Source organism: Polyodon spathula, chromosome 7 (assembly GCF_017654505.1).
Source record: "Polyodon spathula isolate WHYD16114869_AA chromosome 7, ASM1765450v1, whole genome shotgun sequence".
NCBI lineage: Eukaryota > Metazoa > Chordata > Actinopteri > Acipenseriformes > Polyodontidae > Polyodon > Polyodon spathula.
The window spans coordinates 15360060-15380309 of NC_054540.1; the positions used below are offsets into that span (position 1 = coordinate 15360060).

General features: G+C 34.2%; 1 protein-coding gene across 1 annotated transcript; it reads left to right on the forward strand.

The window, feature by feature from the left end:
• Positions 1–113: 113 nt before the first annotated feature.
• slc35b4 (solute carrier family 35 member B4) lies at positions 114–8519 on the forward strand. The gene is made up of 10 exons (XM_041254690.1): positions 114–327; positions 963–1076; positions 1526–1628; positions 2446–2495; positions 3002–3083; positions 3436–3496; positions 3873–3982; positions 4214–4289; positions 5095–5170; positions 5729–8519. The coding sequence occupies exons 1-10, from the start codon at positions 251–253 to the stop codon at positions 5973–5975; spliced, it is 996 nt and encodes a 331-aa protein (XP_041110624.1). The 5' UTR covers positions 114–250; the 3' UTR covers positions 5976–8519.
• Positions 8520–20250: the final 11731 nt, after the last annotated feature.

The following is a 20250-nucleotide window of genomic DNA, read 5'->3' on the forward strand; positions in this document are numbered from 1 at the left end:
GTTTTTTTTTACTTTTAAAATCTTTAAACAGAAATTGCGCAAACTGTTTAACAAAATACAGTTCCCTACAACCCCAGTGCTGACCCCGGAAGAGCCTGAAGCCGGTAGACGTGTCTTGACAATGGACTCTTGAGAAATTGCTTTCACACTTCAGCTAACATATTTGTTATGTTAAAGTAACTTACAAATATAAATATATATATACATTTTATTTATATACTTATTTATTTCAGTTCTGTTTTGTTCAAAGATGCGTACCGCCTTTGCTATAACCCTAGTTTTTGTTGGTTGCTGCAGTAATGTGGTGTTTTTGGAACTTTTAGTAAGGTTAGTAATACAGTACTGAGGTAATCAAGTTTCCAAGGAGTTTGTTTATTTTATATTTTACGTTTACCTGCTTTGGTCTTGAAAAATCCCAAATGAAGAAGCTATTTAATTTAGCTAGATGATAATGAATTAGAATAAGTCTCAGTTCAAATAGTGTGTAACTTAGCTGTAACTAGCTCCGTTTACATTACAAAATGAGTACAGTAAATAACAACATCATTAGTGCATTGCATTGCTGGCAGTGACGTAATGTACATAGCTGCCTAAACTAGGTACATTCCTGTGTTTGTCAGGTTGCATAGTTCAGGGGTTCAATGTGGTTGAATGTGGATTCTAATCTAATGCTTAAGCAAATGGTACTAGTACCGCGTCTTGCTGTCACAATGCAACAAGCACTCAGTTGTAATAACTTATACTTTGTTAATATTGTGTAGAACCGTTTAGAACGTTTCACTTCGTTATTGACATGATGCAAGGAGTGGCACGATGTTTTGTATAAAACAAACTAGTCAAAAATAATATTTTAAACCTCTAATTTCCCTTAGCACATAGCAGATTTTACCAGTTTTAATTCAAATTGATATTGATTTGATACCATTTCTGTCCAAATTAATTATTTTAATATTTATTTTCAGGGATTCCCCAGGCTGTGGGAACATTGTAACGTTTGCTCAGTTTTTATTTATTGCATTGGAGGGTTTCATCTTTGAAGCCAATTTTGGAAGGAAGAAACCAGCCATTCCGTTTAGGTACTGTAATTGCTACAGCTTTTAAAGGATGCTTCGTTTCGGTTCTAACGTATTTATATATATATATATATATATTAATATATATAATATATATATATATCATAGATAGATAGATAGATATAGATAGATAGATAGATATATATATAGATATATATAGATATATATATAGATATATATATATATATATATATAGATAGATAGATAGATAGATAGAATTAGAAGTTTAGTTAGAAGTTTAGTTTGTAATTAAGTAGTCCCTTGACTATTAAATGTGTTGCCTCTAAAATGTAATGTTATCAAGTAATAATAATAACAATAAAATAACGTGGGGGGAAAAGGGATATCTTCTCTTCTTTTATTACATTTTTTTTGTGATCCATCAAAAATTGGAGATGAACTCACTCAAAACTGTACACAGAGTAATTTTTTTCTTTCTTTTCTTTTCCTAGCAACTACGTGATTATGGTGACCATGTTCTTCACAGTGAGCGTTGTGAACAACTATGCCCTCAACTTCAACATATCCATGCCCCTGCATATGATATTCAGATCAGTATGTGGTTTGTTATTGCTCAAGAGAAGGTGGCAGTGTTCTGACATTCTGGCTGGCCACCCACAGATTTCAGTAGAATTGGTACACCACATATATAAATTGGAGCCCCCCCAATGAATGTTAGACTTGAGTCCAGCTTGGATCTAAAATCAAAGAAATTTCAGTTTCTGAGGTCCTTCGGGTACATTGGAATGGGCGAATCCTGTTGTATATTTATTAAGTTGAGAATACTTCTAATGGATTTGTTTGGCATAATTGTCAGGTGTGCAGTGGCTGTACTGTGGCCAAGGTGTAGTGTAAAATCTACATCTGCTACCAGGACATTTTGGGCTCAGTAACAGTTATATAGGCTGTCAACGATAAGCTACAAATCAGCCTGTGTAGATTTCCAAATTTCCTTCAGTCAACAAACAAGTGAAAGGTTTTTAACAGTTGAAGTATCCCTGTAAGCTGCCACCACCACACCTAATGCTGATATCTTATAAACCATTAAGCCTGGAAACAAAATCTAGTTTTTTTTGTCCAGTGAACATTTTCTGTTTCAGTGCAGTATTCTTTTAGCCTCTGGCAGTCTTTACAAGTTGTATTTTATGATTCTCTTTAGCGTTGGTGTACAGTAGAAATTAAACCCTTTCAATACCACATTGTTTTAATCCTCTAGACATGATACAGCAGATTTTCATTTAACTTCAGGTTTAGAAACCATTGGACCTGAATATAAACCATATGAAGTACCATAGTACCCCTTAGATTATGTTGCCAGGGATGCTTTGTTTTTAGTTTCTTCTTAGATTTTTATTTCATTTTTTTTTTCCAGGGATCCTTAATAGCTAACATGATTCTGGGAATCATTATATTGAAGAAAAGGTAAGTTCGTAGCCCTAACAACCCTAACCATAACTCTAAATTATTATCCAAACCGTAACAACCATCATCCCAACTCTTACCCTAACAACCCTAACATCCCTAAGCACATTGACCCTAACAACCATAACCCTGTTATGGTTGTTAGGGTCAATGTTTTTAACAGAATAGAAATGCCATTTTAAAAATATGATTTGATTAACTTAGTAACACCTATAAGTTAATAAAATGGGTTCATTCATAATCCTGTTATCCCGTTCCTGCCACAGCACACTGTACTGTATATGCTCAAAGAGAAGGTGGCATCACTCTGCAAGGAGAAAGTAAAAATGGAAATCTTAAAACACAAAAGAATTACAAAAGCAAATTTTGGATAAGATCTCATACATATTGATTTAGATATTTTTTAATGTCTGAGCTCTTGTGCAGTTTAAGCAAATGTGTCTGTTGTATTTTTACTTTTAATTTAAAAATAATTAACTTTGTTTTTTTTTTTTTTGGTTGTTCAGATACACAATTACAAAATACGTCTCCATAGCTCTTGTGTCATTGGGAATTTTTATTTGCACTATCATGACGGCCAAACAAGTGGTAAGAAAAATCTGAAAGTATAACCAGGTTTTTTTTTTTTTTTTTTAAAAGGAACTGTTGAGCTAAAAATAAATGAAATCTATTGTGTATTGTAAAAAAAGAAGTGCACTGTGCTTAATGGTCCATATTGTGTTCAGGTAGTCGGGTGTTGAATATGCTTTTACTGTAAAGGCTAACATAGCGTTTGTTCAGATAATGACATTTTGGGTGAGAGTGGTAGTGTTTTTGCAATTCTGCAGGCAGACTTTTTAAACTCTAAACAAAACACACTTTGACATTGATTTACAGCTTTTTATTTTAACATTTCTGCCTCCTTTTTTTCTCAAAATATCAATTTCCTGTTCCCGTCTAGGCCTCAGAACCAAGTGCCAATGAAGGAGAAGGTTTCTATCCTTTTCTGCGCTGGCTGTTTGGTATGGCACTGCTTTTTTTTTCTCTCTCAAACTGAGAGTTTGGAATGCTCAGTACTTGCAGTACAGCAAGGCGTAGATTGATTGATTGATAGTATAGAAGATGGTGGGACATTCCTGTTTCCTTCCTTATCTAGTGGCCTCATGTTAGAGATTAAACTGTATTGGATCGCCTGATATATTATTTTCATAAGTGCCCATGGAGTGGTAGTCCACCGTCAAACTGACTAGTGCGGTCCTACTGTTTAGTTCTTTGGATACAGAGAGTGCTTCTCTCGAGATCTTGATTTGAATCCAAAGTGAGTGAAAACAAAAAAATCGCTCAAGTGCAGCCAGTTCTGCACCTTTCAAGTTCACCATTGTTGTTTGTTTTTTTCAGGTGTTGCTATGCTGACATTTGCACTCCTCATGTCAGCGAGGATGGGGATTTTCCAAGAGACGCTCTATAAGAAATATGGCAAGCACTCCAAGGAGGCCCTGTTTTACAATGTAAGGAGTGCTTATACGGCTTTCCAGTGACAATAAACAACATTGTGTTGCACACACGCATTAATGGGTGCAGAACTATTTAGGATTCTAATCTGATAATTACTTTTAAATCATTAAAGGCCAACATCCAAATAATTTATGTACATTAAGACATAGGGTTATTAGATCTAGATCTAGAGAAAATCTTAAGTAAGAAAATGCAGTATTTCTTTTTTGTATTATTTGTTTCAGCACTGCCTTCCATTGCCTGGTTTTCTTCTGCTTGCGAGTGACATCTACAATCATTCAGGTCTCTTCAGTCAAAGTGGTATGTTCAATAAGTCCCAGTTATTATATGAGGGTGAACATTGCTAAATGTCAGCTAGTATTTACATTTGTAACACATTCTAAGCAAAACAGTACATTCCGGTAATAAAACACAGTACACATTAACATAGCAACTTCATTCTGCCCTGACAGTTTTGCAGACAGATGAGAAGCTCTTCTTTCATGTCCTGTCATCAGCACAATGGCAGGAGATGTGTTCTTACTTGCAACAATTAATGTATTAAACCCCTTTGTAACTTTGAGTGTGTCCTGTTGAGCTTAACTGTGTTCAATTTTGATATATTTTGTCATAGTGTCGTTATTCTGGCAAAAAAAAAAAAAAAAAAAAAAAAAAAAAAACTTTTATAAAGAAAACAAAGATATGTACATGTTGCGGGGTCCCTAGAGGCTCACCTAGTAAAAGTACCCACATGGAGCATTGCATTGGCCCTTTCGAGCAAGTCTTCTAGAGCTAGTCAGCCTCATAGTCAAGCCAGAGACGTCTCAAACTGGGCCCTCACCAGTGTTCAGTAGCTCGATTAACATCCGTCATTTCATTTCGGCGGGAGAACTGAGGCAATGGTTGTCCGTTGATCTTCGGTCCTCCAGAAGTCGATTTCTGCGGTGAGGCATCCAATGGGGAATGTCACATTTGTATTGAAAAACTAAAACATGCATTAGACATGAAAAGCAAATGTGCTTAAAAGAGTAATTGTTAGTCATTTTACCAAATATATATATATATATACTTGGTTTGTATGTAACGATCAAATAAAAAAAATGTATTTATTTTTTATTTTTTGTAGCTCCTATTGATGTTCCAGTGATTGGCATAAAGGTGCCTGTGATGTGGTTCTACCTTTCAATGAATGTTTTAACTCAGTATCCTTTGAGTGGAGAAAAATAAATATATATGTTACTGGTATAGTAGGGTTTTGAAAGCTACAGGTTATTTAACAGTAATTCTCAAAATGGGGGGGGGGGGCTCACAAGATAATGGTGCAGGTGCTGTCATGTGCTTTCAGAACTCTCTGGGGGGAAAAAAGTACTCTACTATATATTTTTAAAAGGACAGTTCTTAAACAAATTGAATGATGGATTTTGAAGACCTAGAATTTAGCAACCTATCCACATACATCCAGTAGGGAAGTATTTGAGTTTTAGATTAGAGGCTAACACAGATCTATTATTACCGGTGTCCAGTTTTATGCTCATTCTAATCAGATGGATTGTCTATATAATGTATAATAATGTGATATTTTGTAATATAATACTTTGAATTGTGATATTTTGCAACAATTTTAAGTCACCCTGGATAAGGGTGTCTGCTAAGACATATTATAATAATAATAATAATAATAATAATAATAATAATAATATTAATAATAATAATAATAATATTAATAATTGATTAACCTTACTACTGCCCCCCTTCTCCAGATATGTTTGTATTCGAGGAGTTTTTATTCTGACGACTGAGTGCACATCTCTTACCGTCACACTGGTAGTGACCCTGCGTAAATTCGTCAGCCTCATTTTTTCAATAATGTACTTCAGAAATCCCTTCACTGTGTGGCACTGGATTGGAACTCTAGTGGTCTTCATTGGAACACTGATGTACACTGAAGTGTGGACCAGTGTCAGGACTCTTCTTCACAGTGACAAGGAAGAAGCAAAAAAGGATTAAGTGGCTGTATTATAGGACGATTTCTAGCTGTGACATTGTTTACTTGAACAGTGACAAAATGTAAATTCAGTTAAGTTCCAGTACATAATACATTTTCACCATACCAGTTTTGTGTTTGAAGATCTACATTGTGCTAGGCAATATAATGCCAGTTCTAAGCTAGAAATCAGATAGGAATTACAGAGTCTATTTTAATTATCTAAGCAGCGGTGGACCTTAATGCAGACACACTAACTCTATATAAGTGATATATGGGTTTGTTTGTTTTTTTCTGCAGGAGTGATTTATAGACTCCCTTAAAACCATCACTAAACACAATAAATACAGCGTAATGGTTAAGGGTTAAACACGTTAGGGTGTTGGAATTAAGATCTGCCACTGTTTAGGTTTTTAAAATAGACCTAATTTATTTAGTTTTTAATGTATATGTGCTTTAAGGATCCATAGAAAAGTTAATTGTAAATGTTTCATTTTGAATCAGTGGTATTGAAACACGACTTTGACATTGAATGACTGATTTACCGTTGATTTTGCTGGACCCTTTCTCAATGTTTTTTTTTTGTTTGTTTTGTTTTTCTGTTTTAAATTGATCCCCTGCCTGAAGGCAGTTATACATTGAGCATTTTTAAAGATGGTGTACCAGGGTCTCCATACATAGTCCATTTTAAATTAATTTCTATTTTTAATCAAGCAATGGATCCTTTTAATGAGGTGCAAATAGTACATGGCTTAATTGCCCAAGATATAATTATATGAGGGGGTGGGAACGACAAGCTGTATGTTTTATTTTTACTAATTAAAGTACACTGCATTTCATTTTAGATTATGTATTGGGGAAAAGTAAAAATATAAGGTGATTTTTTATAAATTACAAATAGGCAAAAATATTGAATATAGAGAAAACAAGTCACTATGGAAGTCCCCTATGAATATATATATATGTTTTGCAGTTATTTTTTTTTCTTATGATATGTGTATTCTAACTGAGGTTCATTGTGTTCTTTTACTTGGTTAGAGGGATACTATTTTAGCAGTTCTATTTAATACAGTAGTGGTACTAGTCACCTTGTGGCACCCCAATCAATAGTCTGACATGGCAGATTGTCCTGAGGGTGTGTAGCGGATTGACAGGTTCAGTGATCTATCAGGTAAAGCTAGATAACCTTTTGTATGTATGTTTTTTTGAAGACTTTTTATACTGGATTGAATAATGGTGCTTGAAATGCTAAGATTTACTGGTGCAAAATTAACTTACTGTTATTGGTAAAGCCTTTTACAGGTGAATATCATAAATATTAGAAACTCTGAAATAGCTATTTGTTGTTTTTCACTTTGAGAACCTATATACTGATATGCTTTTGGTTTCCTAAACAGTGGTCGTTTTCTCACTTGGTTACAGATACATAAACATGAATAGATTTGACCTTATCGTCTGAACTATATATACCTTCAAGATGTTAACAGTAACTGACCAAGACTGTATAGAAAAGCTATATTGTGGTAAATTATAAAATAATGTGAAAGGATTAATGGTGATTAAATCTGTATATATGTTTTTCTCAATGTGCAATTAAGCAGGAGGCTGTTGGTTTCTTAAATGTAACATGTTTTTTCCCCTTCATGTTGTAGTGATGGTTTCTTTAAAAAAAAAAAAAAAAAAAAAAAAAAAGTATTTTAAAAGTAGATCTGTGTCAAATGAATGTGGGTGCAGCTGATTTATTTTGAGCGGTGAATGATTTCATGTCGGTCAATTTATATTGACAGAATAATAAGGAATATAAGGGATGATGGCTCATCTCATTTTTGTAGTCTAATAAGTATGATGTGCAGAGATGCACAGGATTTTAACAAAAGGCTGAACCAAAAATCAGTAGTTGTATAATAATGACCACCTTATTTGAAAGGGATTTGTATAATGAAATCTCAGTCCTTTTTTCTGTCAGTAATTGTCAGTAGTACCTGCATATAAAATGTTATTTTAAGTGCTGTTCCTGTTCTACACACTATTTCTGAAAAAAATGCTTTACAGAATTCCATGCTGACACGAAGGAAGGGTCTTCACTTGGCAATTTGTGTTTGTTCTTGTGCAATGTCTTTGTATTTTATACTATGTATCATTTATAGTTGTTACTTGTAGGTTTCTACCTTCTGGGATATCTCTATATACTGTATTCTTTCACTATCATATTTGACACAGGGACCAATTGTGGATGGAGAATGTGTTTATTTCTTTTTCACAGTAGCCTATAGTTTGTCCTCAAGAGCATGCAGATTTAAGTTTATTCAGATAGGTAATGCAACAAAGTGCCTGTAGGGCAAAACCTTTTTACAGATCTACATCTATGCTTGCTGTGTGTGTTTCTCCGATGTTTGCAATGTTGATTCTGTGGTTTTTGTAAGTGTGTCTGGTGTGATTCACAGGTATTTGGTAGAAGATTGTGACCAAAGCTCCTGTTGCTTAAATCCAGTCAGTATTTCCCTTGTAAACCAAGCTTTTCTTTTATGTGTGCTGTCCTAGTAAATAAATAATTTTATATAAGTTCATATACAATCTCTCTAAACTTGAAGATCCATATTATGAATTACAGTATAAATGGGGAAATGTTAGTTAAAGATGTTATACATTATCAATCTGTTGTGCAGACTGAATGGTGAGCAGTGAAACAGCTCGGAGTACTCACTTCACCCATTTGATTTAACCTTGACACGATCCAAGGAACTGTGCTTTTTATGGTGAGCTCTACAATTATCATCATTCACGGTAGACTTCAGAAACTGGTTGTTATTATTATTATTTGTTTGTTTTCCAAGTCTGGTGATATATGCAGACGTCTATCTGTTCATACATCTATATGTATGTCACATTTGTGCACATATCTGGAGCACCGCTTATCCAGTTGTCATGAAACATAGCATTAATATTACTGTCTGTAGTATAAGTTAGAGAGTATCAGACTCCAAGTATATGGGGGTGTCTGTCTGTCCATACACTTGTATGTCACAATTACATTTTTACATCTCTGGAGAACCGCTTATCAAACTGTGATTAAACTTTTGCTGCCATTTATTATTTTATATTATTCTGTACATGTTAATACATTTCATGGTCCACACCTTTTTCATCATACTGATAGCTATAATTTGGAATATGCAGTTGAGGCAGGGAATGTATGTTACTGACATTGTTTATACAAATGAACTGTTACATTTTGGGATTAAAATACAATGTATTTTAAGTGTTGACATCAGATACTAAATATATCTTTGCTGAAGATCACACATACTGGCATTCGTGTTATCCTCACTTCACCAATTAAATAGGAACGGAAGTACTATAAGAAAAGTATTTTCTTATTTTTTTTTTTTTTTTTAAATGTAGTCGTTGACAACATTTTTATTTATTTTTATTTTTTACCCTGTTTTTTCTCCCCAATTTGGGATGTCCAATTATTATTATTTTTATCCCAGTTCACCACAGCAACCCCCTGGCGATTTGGGAAACGAGGATGGAACACGCGTCCTCCGAAATGTCTTCCTGCCAAGCCATAATTTTTTGCACTGCGGATCCACAGCGAAGCCATCAGACCTATATAGTGCCGGAGGACAACACAGATCTGGTGGCCCCACTGCAGAACCGCAAGCGCCCTATCGGCCACGGGATGTGAACCTGTGATCGCCAGGCTAACGAGGCGCATCCTGCACTCCACGTGGAGCGCCTTTACTGAAAGCGCCAGTCTAGAGCCCCCTAATAAAAGTATTTTCAGTGATGTTGCAGAAGTCACGTGTTTTATAACATCTGTTAATGTTATGAGGTTCCACCTCAATTGGATATAAGGGTGTAAAGTATAACCTAGAATATGTCAGTACTCAAATAACATTTGCAATCTGTTCAAATAAGATTTACTGTATGTGGTTTTATATAAAAAACACATCCCAAGGTCCTTTCAGCCTATCAGAGCACTGATAGCTATTTATTTATTATGCAACAACCACCACAACCATAAGTACAAACCCTTAACTATTCACACTGCTGAAGAGCGTGACTATACCCATACATTTACTCATATTACAGCCTGAATGCAGCTTGCATTACAATTGAATTAGACATGGTTAAACTGAAACAGCACATCTAGGTTCCATGCTTGCCCCAACAACTTCACAACACTTACACCTGACCAGGATACTGTCTCTGCGGAATTTAAACTATAAACTTTAAATTCCAAGCATAGTATGCATTTAATAATTGAGCAGGAAAATTAGTAAACACAACACGAACGTCAGCAGCATGTTTATTCCATTTGTAAAGAATGGTTGTGTATGAAGGGATTCTGTATAATAGCCATACGCAGAACACTGATTGCAGATCATGTCAGAAACTTTATCACCACTTCCTGGTAAATTACCAGTTATTTTTTAGACCCAGAGGTGCACCTAGAAATAAAAGGCACAGTACTGTACTTTACCTGGAGATTATCGTACATTTTAATCTTCATACCTAAGTGACACATGCATAAGGGAGAATGGAGATTCTAATACAAAATATACCTTTTTGGTTGTAAGGCATAAGATACCATACATGTTTTTATTGTTAAATTAAAGCTAACTCTACTTGCCTTGTATGTACCTGTTTGTAAATGTTCCTAAATCCTCTGCATCTTTGACGACCACCTTCAGAAAAATGTGTTCATTTCAGCCAGTCAAGGGTATTTTCTGATAAATAAGTAGGGATAATAAAAGCTTAAAAAGTGAAGTGGTTTGTGTATAAAATTAAAAGACAGAATCAAGGTTTTGTACTCTTGGAGTTGAACCTCAATGTATCTTCATGCTTTGTGAGGTCGATCAGTATGCACCGCTTCCACATTCTGACACAAAATCAGTCTTTCTGCAACAGGCTGTGCTGCAATTGGGATCCTTTGTTACGTTTGTTTACTGAAACTATAACAAAGGATAACAGGATTCTGAGTCCCAATGAAAGTATAATATACAGTATGTTAAATTTCCCATAACAAATATACTGTATATTTTTTAAAATAGACATCTGAGGTTCAACATTATGAAAAAGTTAAGTATGTTTATAAAAAGCTAAGTTTTATTGCTAAATTATTTAATTATTAAAAATTACCAAATACTGAAATACAATTATGATGTTTAGTTAATTCCATAAAAAATATTTTTCTATAGAACGAAAACAAAATAAATACAATCTTTACCAGGTTTTCAAATGGTCTCCATGTCAGTCCTTATTATTAACACAATATTAGAATCTAATTACTACATGACTAGGCTTTTTTTCATGGTTATCACAGATTTCACTATTTCTGTGAAATTTGCCCATTACTGTGCAATATATAGTTCCCAGTGAAAATTCTCACTTCTGAAAGAATAGTGTAAATATATATATATATATATATATATATATATATAATATATATCTATATAATATTTATAAACATTTAAAAATAACTATCTCGATATGCGACATTTGAATTTAAAAATATAAACTAATTAGAGCATAAGCGTACATAACTTTATTATAAAAATAACTAGAGCAAAAGCTTATGCTTATTATTTTCTTTATTTTGTGATGAATGTTAGAAATTGGGCTGTATTGTTACTTTACAGCACAATCCACAATTATTCTGATGTATTTAGGGTTCAGACACTTTTCGCCCGGATGGGATTGGTGGGAGGACAGGTTTGGTGTTGGTGCCAGGTTGTGTTTGGAAGCGAGACGCTCCAGGAGAGGCTGGTTTAGGTAGTGCTGATTTCACACCTGGCAGTTCTCATTGGGGTGTCTGGCGTGTTACTGGAATTAATGTAATCTGTGGGTCTATAAAAAAGAGCAAAACATTAAACTTGATAGACCTGAACATCTGTGATTACTCTCCTCTGTCTATATCTATCTCTCTCTCTCTCTCTCTCTCTCTCTCTCTCTCTCTCTCTCTCTCTCTCTCCTTCTGGCCATTACCTAAACAATTTAAACTTGAAGGTTTACTATTATATTGAGATTTTCATAAGCTTGCATTAAAAGTCCTACAAACCTTTCAGACTGTCTAGTTCATATCCCAGTCCTGATATATCCAGGGACTCCACTGCAGGTTCTGCTCCAGTAACCAGACCATTATTTGGGGTGTTGGTACCAGAAACTCTTGCTAAAGAAAAGGCTCCAGCTGATGAGAGCACTGGCAAGCCTGAACTGGCATGAGATTCCACTGAAACGAGGGTGGAGAAAAAAAACAAAAATTGAAACTGCTAAATGTATTTGCAATCACTTGGCAAGAAGCCACATCAGATTCAAAGTTACATTTAGAAACGTAATACATTCAATGACAAGCATTTCAACTAAAAGTCTTGTTCAATGTAGAAAAGCTAGTCATTGAATCTATTACATTTCTGTTAGTATTTCTAAATTTAGCACAATTGAGGAATAACACTATTATTCTGTTGAAATATATCAGTAATGCATCAATAAATACCATATGGTTTGAGTGCCAGTAGAAAACAGCGCCCTATGGTGGTATTAAAATGTCATAGAATGGCCACAGCTATAGAAAGCATAAACGTACCTGGTACTAACTCAAAGCAACTGAAAAAAGGTTTTGCATTTCTGTGTCCTTTGTAAATGCATATAACGTTCCTATTGTCAGAGCACAATCATATTCAGCTGCTCTTCTCCAATGGAGACTGACCTGCTGTCAGGACTGCCAGGAGAGAAGTTCCGATCATGTGTAACATTGCTGCCGCTTGGAAGCATCGAGGAGTAGGAAGCTGGGTCTAGAAGATGCTGGCGAGGACCCAACGATGCAGGAGCAGTGAGTGGACCCCTAATAGGTTCAGGAAAACAACACACAAAAAAGGATAATAACAACAGCTAATATAGGTCATGGTGTTCTAAAATCCTTACGTTATAAATATGTATAGTTTAACAAGGTTAACTTTTACTGGTTTTACTTTTTAATTATAATAACTTGCATGTTTTAAGACAAATCTGTTGACTGAGGGTGGGACTGTGCACTATTTTGTGTTAGCTATCATCTCATTGATACCTTCAACAAACCAGTCACATATTTAGACTTTTCTAGTCTGTGGCCCCCTGGAAACAGCAAGCCCTGGGTCTTTATACATCAGCATTTTCGTTGGCTCATCAAATTCAGGATATCCCTGTAAGGCAGGGGTCTCCAACCCTGCTCCTGGAGAGCCCCTATCCACAGGTTTTATAGGTGTATTTCAATCATCAGTGGCTAAAGATCTGGAACACTTGTTAATCTTGACTAATTAAGCCAATAATTGGTTCAATTAAGTAACTGAGAGATTGGTTGAAATGAAAACCAGCAGCTCTCCAGGACCAGGGTTGTAGACCCCTGCTCTCTTGGCATGATTTATACATACATAACGCTAAACATCGCTGTCCCCAGGGGCTGTTTTGTAAAATTGCCCACATATAGAGTAATAAACAGTGATGTGATGAAACAACTTTAAAAATAGTTAGTAAATCAAGCCTAACATTGGATAACTAGTTTCTGACAAATACTGTCAAGCGTCACTCGACATGTAATACAATCAAGATAAAAATGGGTTGACCTTTTAAACAGACAGGTATACGCACTGGGGCTCCTCCCCTGTAGAGCTTCCCTTGCTGCTTGTTGTCTTCTCTGAATTGAAGCCTGTTCCTGAATTAAAATACATAAACCAATATTTAATCACCTCCAAAATCACAATAATCCAACTCAGACAGCTAATAACGATCAGTAAGAATTTCCAAAAAAGGCCTTTATTTGTTGATGCCAACAGTGGGAAATTGTGTATCTCATATGTTATGGAACTATGCAGTGTTCACAATACATTTTTTGAATGCTGCATGATAGACTTAAATGTTTAACTGTTTTTATAGCAGTTAAGCTAGTTTGTTAATTATAACAGATTACAGAATGTATTCTTTTTAATAACTGGTAATGTAATTGTCACACATTATGCAGGATTAATCAGCAAGAGTTCTGGACAAATCTGTAATAATGAGAAAAAAAGTAATGAATGTGTAATAACGTACAAATACAATTAGTATACAATTACAGAAACAAATCAGAAAGACAACTTCAAACTTACAGACCATGTTTGAGCCCTAGTACTTAATAAAGATAATAATTACAATGGTGTTCAAGTTTTAAAACAGCTCTAGCCTTCTTCCAATTAAAATTGTAGTGTTTCACCTTGAGAGCAATCAACATAATTTAAGTTCAAACCGAAAGCTGAAAAACGATGCATGTGTAAAATCTGTAAATTAGATTTTATTTTTCAAATTCTGGATCTGCCATTTCATGATCAAAAATGTCATTGTTTGAAAGCTTTGTTTTGAAAAGACCATGACAAATCACCTGTGTTATTCCTGGAGGACACCTTCAGACCTCAGCTCAAAGCTATACCGTTTTGTTAAACCAATGTTAAAGTCAGGTTGCTTCGCCATGTTTCATTTACAGAACAATGACACAGAAACAAGCTATGGACATGCATTCAAATGTTTCCAGTTGTCATTTTTCAAGCCTGCCATGGGCCATAAAAAGGCCTTATTGATTTTGTGTGTAAGTATGTTTAAATCTTGTGAATGTAAAAAAAATAATAAAATTAAAAAAAATTGAAATGTTGTTACAGCTAGGAGACAACACTTTAAAAAAACCCTGTTAATGCTACAAAGCAGGTAACAGAGAATAAGTGCTAATTGCATTTAAGTGTAAAAACGCTGTTAAAATCTGGAGAGACACTGCATTTGAAACTATACTACATTGAACGTCTAATCTTTAAAGTAAATCAACAAAGGAAAACTAACAGATAAAATGTGTTAACAGTGACAGCAATATTCCTACCGCTGGGATATTTGGTGCTAAAAGAGCAGCCTGTATTCTGGCTGAGTAGTTCCTGCTGGTGGAGTCAAAGAGTTCCTTAGCCCCAGTAGACCTAGCAAGTTTGCTGACATTCACTCCACTGGATGAGGATCTGTCTCTAGCTGTAACAGGAGATTCTCTGGCAGCACCTTGCAAAAGAAGAACAAAATCACACAATGTTAATTGGAATATACCATTTTACATGTACTCCATGTTTGCATCACACATAGAATGCGGTATCTTTTGAATAAATTAAAAACACTTAACATTTTCAATCACGGTTATCACATATTATCTAGGTATGAATACAGTATGAATACAGTCTTAAACTGCAGGGAATGTTAATCAAAAATCTACCAGAAAGTATAAATTAGTATGTTTTTAAAATACAAAACAAAATATAAGTTGGTTTTGAGCATCAAGGAAAAATGCAAAAGCTATATAGAGTATACTGTATATAATGCTTTATTTAAAGCTTACGTTAGAACTGCAGTATTTATGGGAAGAAGTGCCTTTAATGTTTATGATTAATTAGGTGCTTGCAAGAATTCTACATGCCATACACAGCTTGGGGTACAGAGGAAATAGCTACCATGTCTACATTTCGTCCCAACTATATTAAGCTTGAATCTCCAGACAGGAATTAAATATTTCTAGAATAAAACTGTACTGTATATGAAATTGTATGTTAAATTGCTTCCAGTTTTTTGGTGTTTGTACAATCATATGATGAGCATAGACATAAAATAAACTGCACAAAGCTAGCTCAGTGCGGCATCTGTTTTAATCTGATTTACTGCTCCAAGTTACAAGTGATGATTGTTTTTGATCAGACAAAGTCAAGGCCAATCCATTCTAGTGACAGTTTGATTGCACTCACCTGTGTATGTTTGGTCTCTGGCTGTGGCTCCTGCATTTTCAAACCTTTCCTGTGCTCCCAGACCCAAGTATTCTCTCACTAACTGATTCAGGTTTATCTAAGCATCTTGAAGATCATCTACATGTACAAGGGAAATGGAGAATTTGAATTTCATATTATATTAAATCATGTAATAAATACTTACACAAGTGTCCTTCAATAGGTGATGTGCAATATCTCTTAAATAGCATGTTCTCTCCTTAAGCACTTAAAGGTTCAAATGGTAAAACATATATAAAACATTTCACCTTTGTCGACTTGACCTTTTTATAAGTTTTACCCATGATTGAGTGTTTTTGAAGTTGTTTTCTTAATTTTCTTAAAATCTATTGCTTTTCATGCTTTCTCTTATTAGTATTTGTCAATGTTTTTTTATGCATGTGAAGCAATTTGTGACAGTTTTTATTGTGAAATGTGCTATATTATTATTATTATTATTATTATTATTATTATTATTATTATTATTATTAATCTTTACTGCTTACGATAGTAATACAGGTATTCAGTAAAGATTAAGGCTTGCTTACTACAGGGAATAACAGTATCAAAGAATCCTGGGAAATCCCTATTCATTTTAATGTAGGTGTCAACTCTGGAAACAGACATCTCAATTTGTGCTGAGTGAGACACAACAGTAGGGAAAAAGGATAAATATATGACATCCAAAAGTGGTAGTGTTTTGTTGAGTTGCAGAAAGGCAGCACACAGCCCTGTAAAACTCAAAAGGTCTATAAATGTCCTTCATACAAAGAACAAGCCTGGCTATCACAGTCTCTTTGACAGTTTTTTGTTTGTTTGTTTGTTTGTTTTTTTGTCTTATAAACTTCATTCTCAATTAAAGGTGTAATATTCTGGAATTCATTAACATATTATATAAAAATACTCATGAACTTAGGAATTTTGCCTATAAACTTAAAGTATGGTTAAAATCAAAACAAACATGCATTCATTGATTGGGAGGGTTGTATTGTTTTTTATTCTGCAATTGGTTGTTGATTGGCTTATCTTTGTTCTCAACTGCCCAGGGACTACCAATGAAAATTAGCTTTTAGCTAAATGTGGGTACAATGCATCAAAAATTGTACAATGTCCCTGTCAAATAAACAGAATAAATAAATAAATAAATATGCTTGAACTAAACTATTACATTTCAAATTTTGATTTCTTACCTCTAGCTCCATATGAACACAACATGCCAGCCCCTCCCTTGCTGCAACTTCAATAGCATCCCTGGTCAGCCCATAGTAATGACCACCATATTTCATGGTCTGAATAAACCTTCCCTTTGAAAGAAAAGACAAAAAAAACAAATTACAGAACTGCTTGTGTTTTAAATTGACTACAGCCAGAAGGCTCTATTTAAATGTTAGTTAAAGCTGCTTAACATTTTTTTATGATTAAAAAAACAGATCTTGAATAGAGACAAAAAATAAAAAATAAATTAATTACAAATGTAATATAAAAACATTTTGTATTCATTTTTGGGTCAGTTATTTGATTTCTAAATTACTTAATTGTAAAAACTAAGCACAATCAATACAGTTTTATATTGTAATATCTACATTAACAATAACACAGAAGTTTATTTGTTTGATCACAAGTCCATGCACTGGCAAGGTTTGGTTGAATGGTAGATATCCATGACTACTAAATTCACCCAAAAAAAAAAGAAAACTCAGCACTGCTATGGGTATCATGTCCTCAAACGCCTCCTCAGAGACAAAGTGATAATCACTTCCACCCACCTCAATGAAATATGGACTCCTTGTGGTCTGGAAGGCACTAAAGAAATATTACAATACATCGAAGCAGAAAAATCACATGCCTTACAAATATGACACACATAGATCTTTGCAAATCCCTTCTTTCCAGAACCAATCCTTCCAAAGTATGTCTGCGGGAAGTGATGATGAGATCCAGACATTTCATAATGTCAAAGTGCACAGGAAAAAGGTGATTTATGGGGATGTCCAGATTTTTATGTCTATAAATATGTGTGGCAAAGTGGTTAACAGTGTGCAGGTGCAGGAATGCAGCAGTGATCAATGAACAGACAAAAAACGAGAATCCAGGTGCAATAGTATTTTATTTGTAATTCCAATGGTCTGATGACACAGAACACAGATTGGTCCGAAATAATAGTCCCGATCTTTTACACCCACACGTAACACAAACATAATCATCAGTGCACATGCGTTTTAATAAATAATACACATCATACAGAAGTATTTTTTCCATAGTTATCACATATTTCTGTGAAATGTACCCATTGCCATGTGATATTAAGTTCCTTGTAAAAAAGTGACCATTTCTGAAAAAATAGCGTAAATATACAGATATTTTATCACTTAAAAAGAAATACAGCAAAAGTTTGCCTTATTGACACATGACCTTTTACATTGCATTTAGGAACCTGGCAGATGGTTTAGTTTGCTTCCGCTAAACGATTGAATGTAAGGCATAGAACTGTATGATTTCTTAAAAATGTCTTCAAAGAAAAAGACAACAGCTGCGACAAAGATTTGACAAATTTATGCTAAAGATCGCTCTGTCCAGTACAAGAAGTGGACCTTTCATTTGTCTGTTGTTATTTTTTGCATGTATTTATGTTTTTATTTGATTTGATAATTCACTGATGGTGAAAACAGAAAGTCTTAAACTTTGGACATAAAAAATTAAATATTCTACAATTTAGCACTTCTGTTTTTTATGAACATTTCTTGTATAATAACACTAGAGAAAATTATTTTGAACGTGATAATGCAATTTTTTTCTTCTCTAATAAATATTGATTAAGCATGAAATATTGTATCTTGAAATACCTATTTTTTAGACCGTGAAATAAGCAATTTTTTATAGCAAAAAAAAATACAGCCCTCAACATACATTATAGTAACTTACATACTTATTTGTACAACATTACCTGTGAAGGTTACAAAGTTATCCACTGTTATTAAATATAGAGGGAGTGTATTTAATTTCCTCAGAGGGTATACCCCCATATTCATCACAGCACATGTATTTTTCAAATATTTTTTCATGTAAACAAAATGCAGGATTATAACAAAAATGTGCCAAAGAAAGTGGTTTAAACATTTTGATTTTATAAGCAAAGAAAATAGGATTCTACACAAGTTATTCATACTGTTGTGAAAAGTGTCCTTTTAAGGGATATTATTTTTCCAGGAAAACCTGAAAATAGATTTAGTAAATCCAACACCTGGTTCACCGACAGGCTGCAGCATATGGTTTGAATTATTTAAATTTAAAGCAATATTTTACTACATACTGAAAAGTTTCCATCATTAACATAATGTCAAATTATGGCTTTAGTAACATAACACAGACATTGGGGTTATCAGATAGTGTTAACTGTTTGTCATTACAGCATTGAAACTGGAACTATTGATCATAGATTAGAAGATTACATGAAAAGTCAAAGAAAAGGCTACAATATTTATGAAATAATTCAATTTTCTAACAATCTTTCAGTTTAACAGCTGTTAATGAACAAGAAAATTGTGTGTTGGCTCCCGTTGAACAATATATTAAACAAGGATTGAGCAACCTGAGCTAGCCGCAAGACCCACTTATGTAACAGCTCTTTTAGATGATGTTGAATTCTTCAATTTTGCTAATGAGCTTGCTATTTTATATGCACAAGCTTAACAATTAATAATGTTAAACATTGACAACAGGCTTTAACAATGTTTAAGGACAAAATGTATTTGTATTTGCAGAATAAGTAAAGGTGTTTCTATTTAAAACATTCAGATGTGTGGCTTACAGAAATAATGTGTGGAGGTGTGACCTGATCAACAAAACACCCAAAACAGAAGGTTGTTCACCCAGTATTCCACATCATGTTCAAATTATACTCTATTACTGCCGTAAAACACGATAATATTGATGAAGGCAATCTTCAGCACCTGGGCAAGTATAGTGTGTATAATCAAAGGCACGGCATCTTTCTTTTCTTTAACTTCTGTGAGGCCACCACTGGCTTACAGTACATTTCCATTATTATTATTGGTTTATATACTTGACTAAAATTCTGTACTTGGAAAAAGTATTGCCTTGTAAATATATTAGCCAGGTTTTATGGCTGAATGCCTACAATTTTAAACGTACCTGCTGAGGATTTATATGGCTTGGCCTTATGGATTCCAGATTCCTAATTATCATTCCAAGGCATGAAAGGGAGCAATAAGTTAAGTGTCTTAACAGAAATAAAAATGTACCTTGTTGTTCTGTCCCCTCCGGTTTCAAAAAGGGGAATTATTAACGGTCCTTCTGGGTTATTTTAGATATTACAGTGTACCCCTGCTGGATATATATCCCTGGTGAGTGCTGCACTATGTGACAGATGGCATTGTGAGACAGAATGAGAACTTGTACCGGTAGATTTTAGCAGAAGGTGCTGCATGTTGTTAAGAACAGCATGTAGCCATTTCTGAACAAGCAATTTTAATGCAACACA

Coding starts and splice junctions, on each gene's coding strand:
- slc35b4 (XM_041254690.1), top strand. CDS start 251: ATGCGTACCGCCTTTGCTATAACCCTAGTTTTTGTTGGTTGCTGCAGT. Junction 4,290..5,094: donor AGGTCTCTTCAGTCAAAGTG/GTATGTTCAATA, acceptor TATTTTTTGTAG/CTCCTATTGATGTTCCAGTG. Junction 5,171..5,728: donor TCAATGAATGTTTTAACTCA/GTATCCTTTGAG, acceptor CCCCTTCTCCAG/ATATGTTTGTATTCGAGGAG.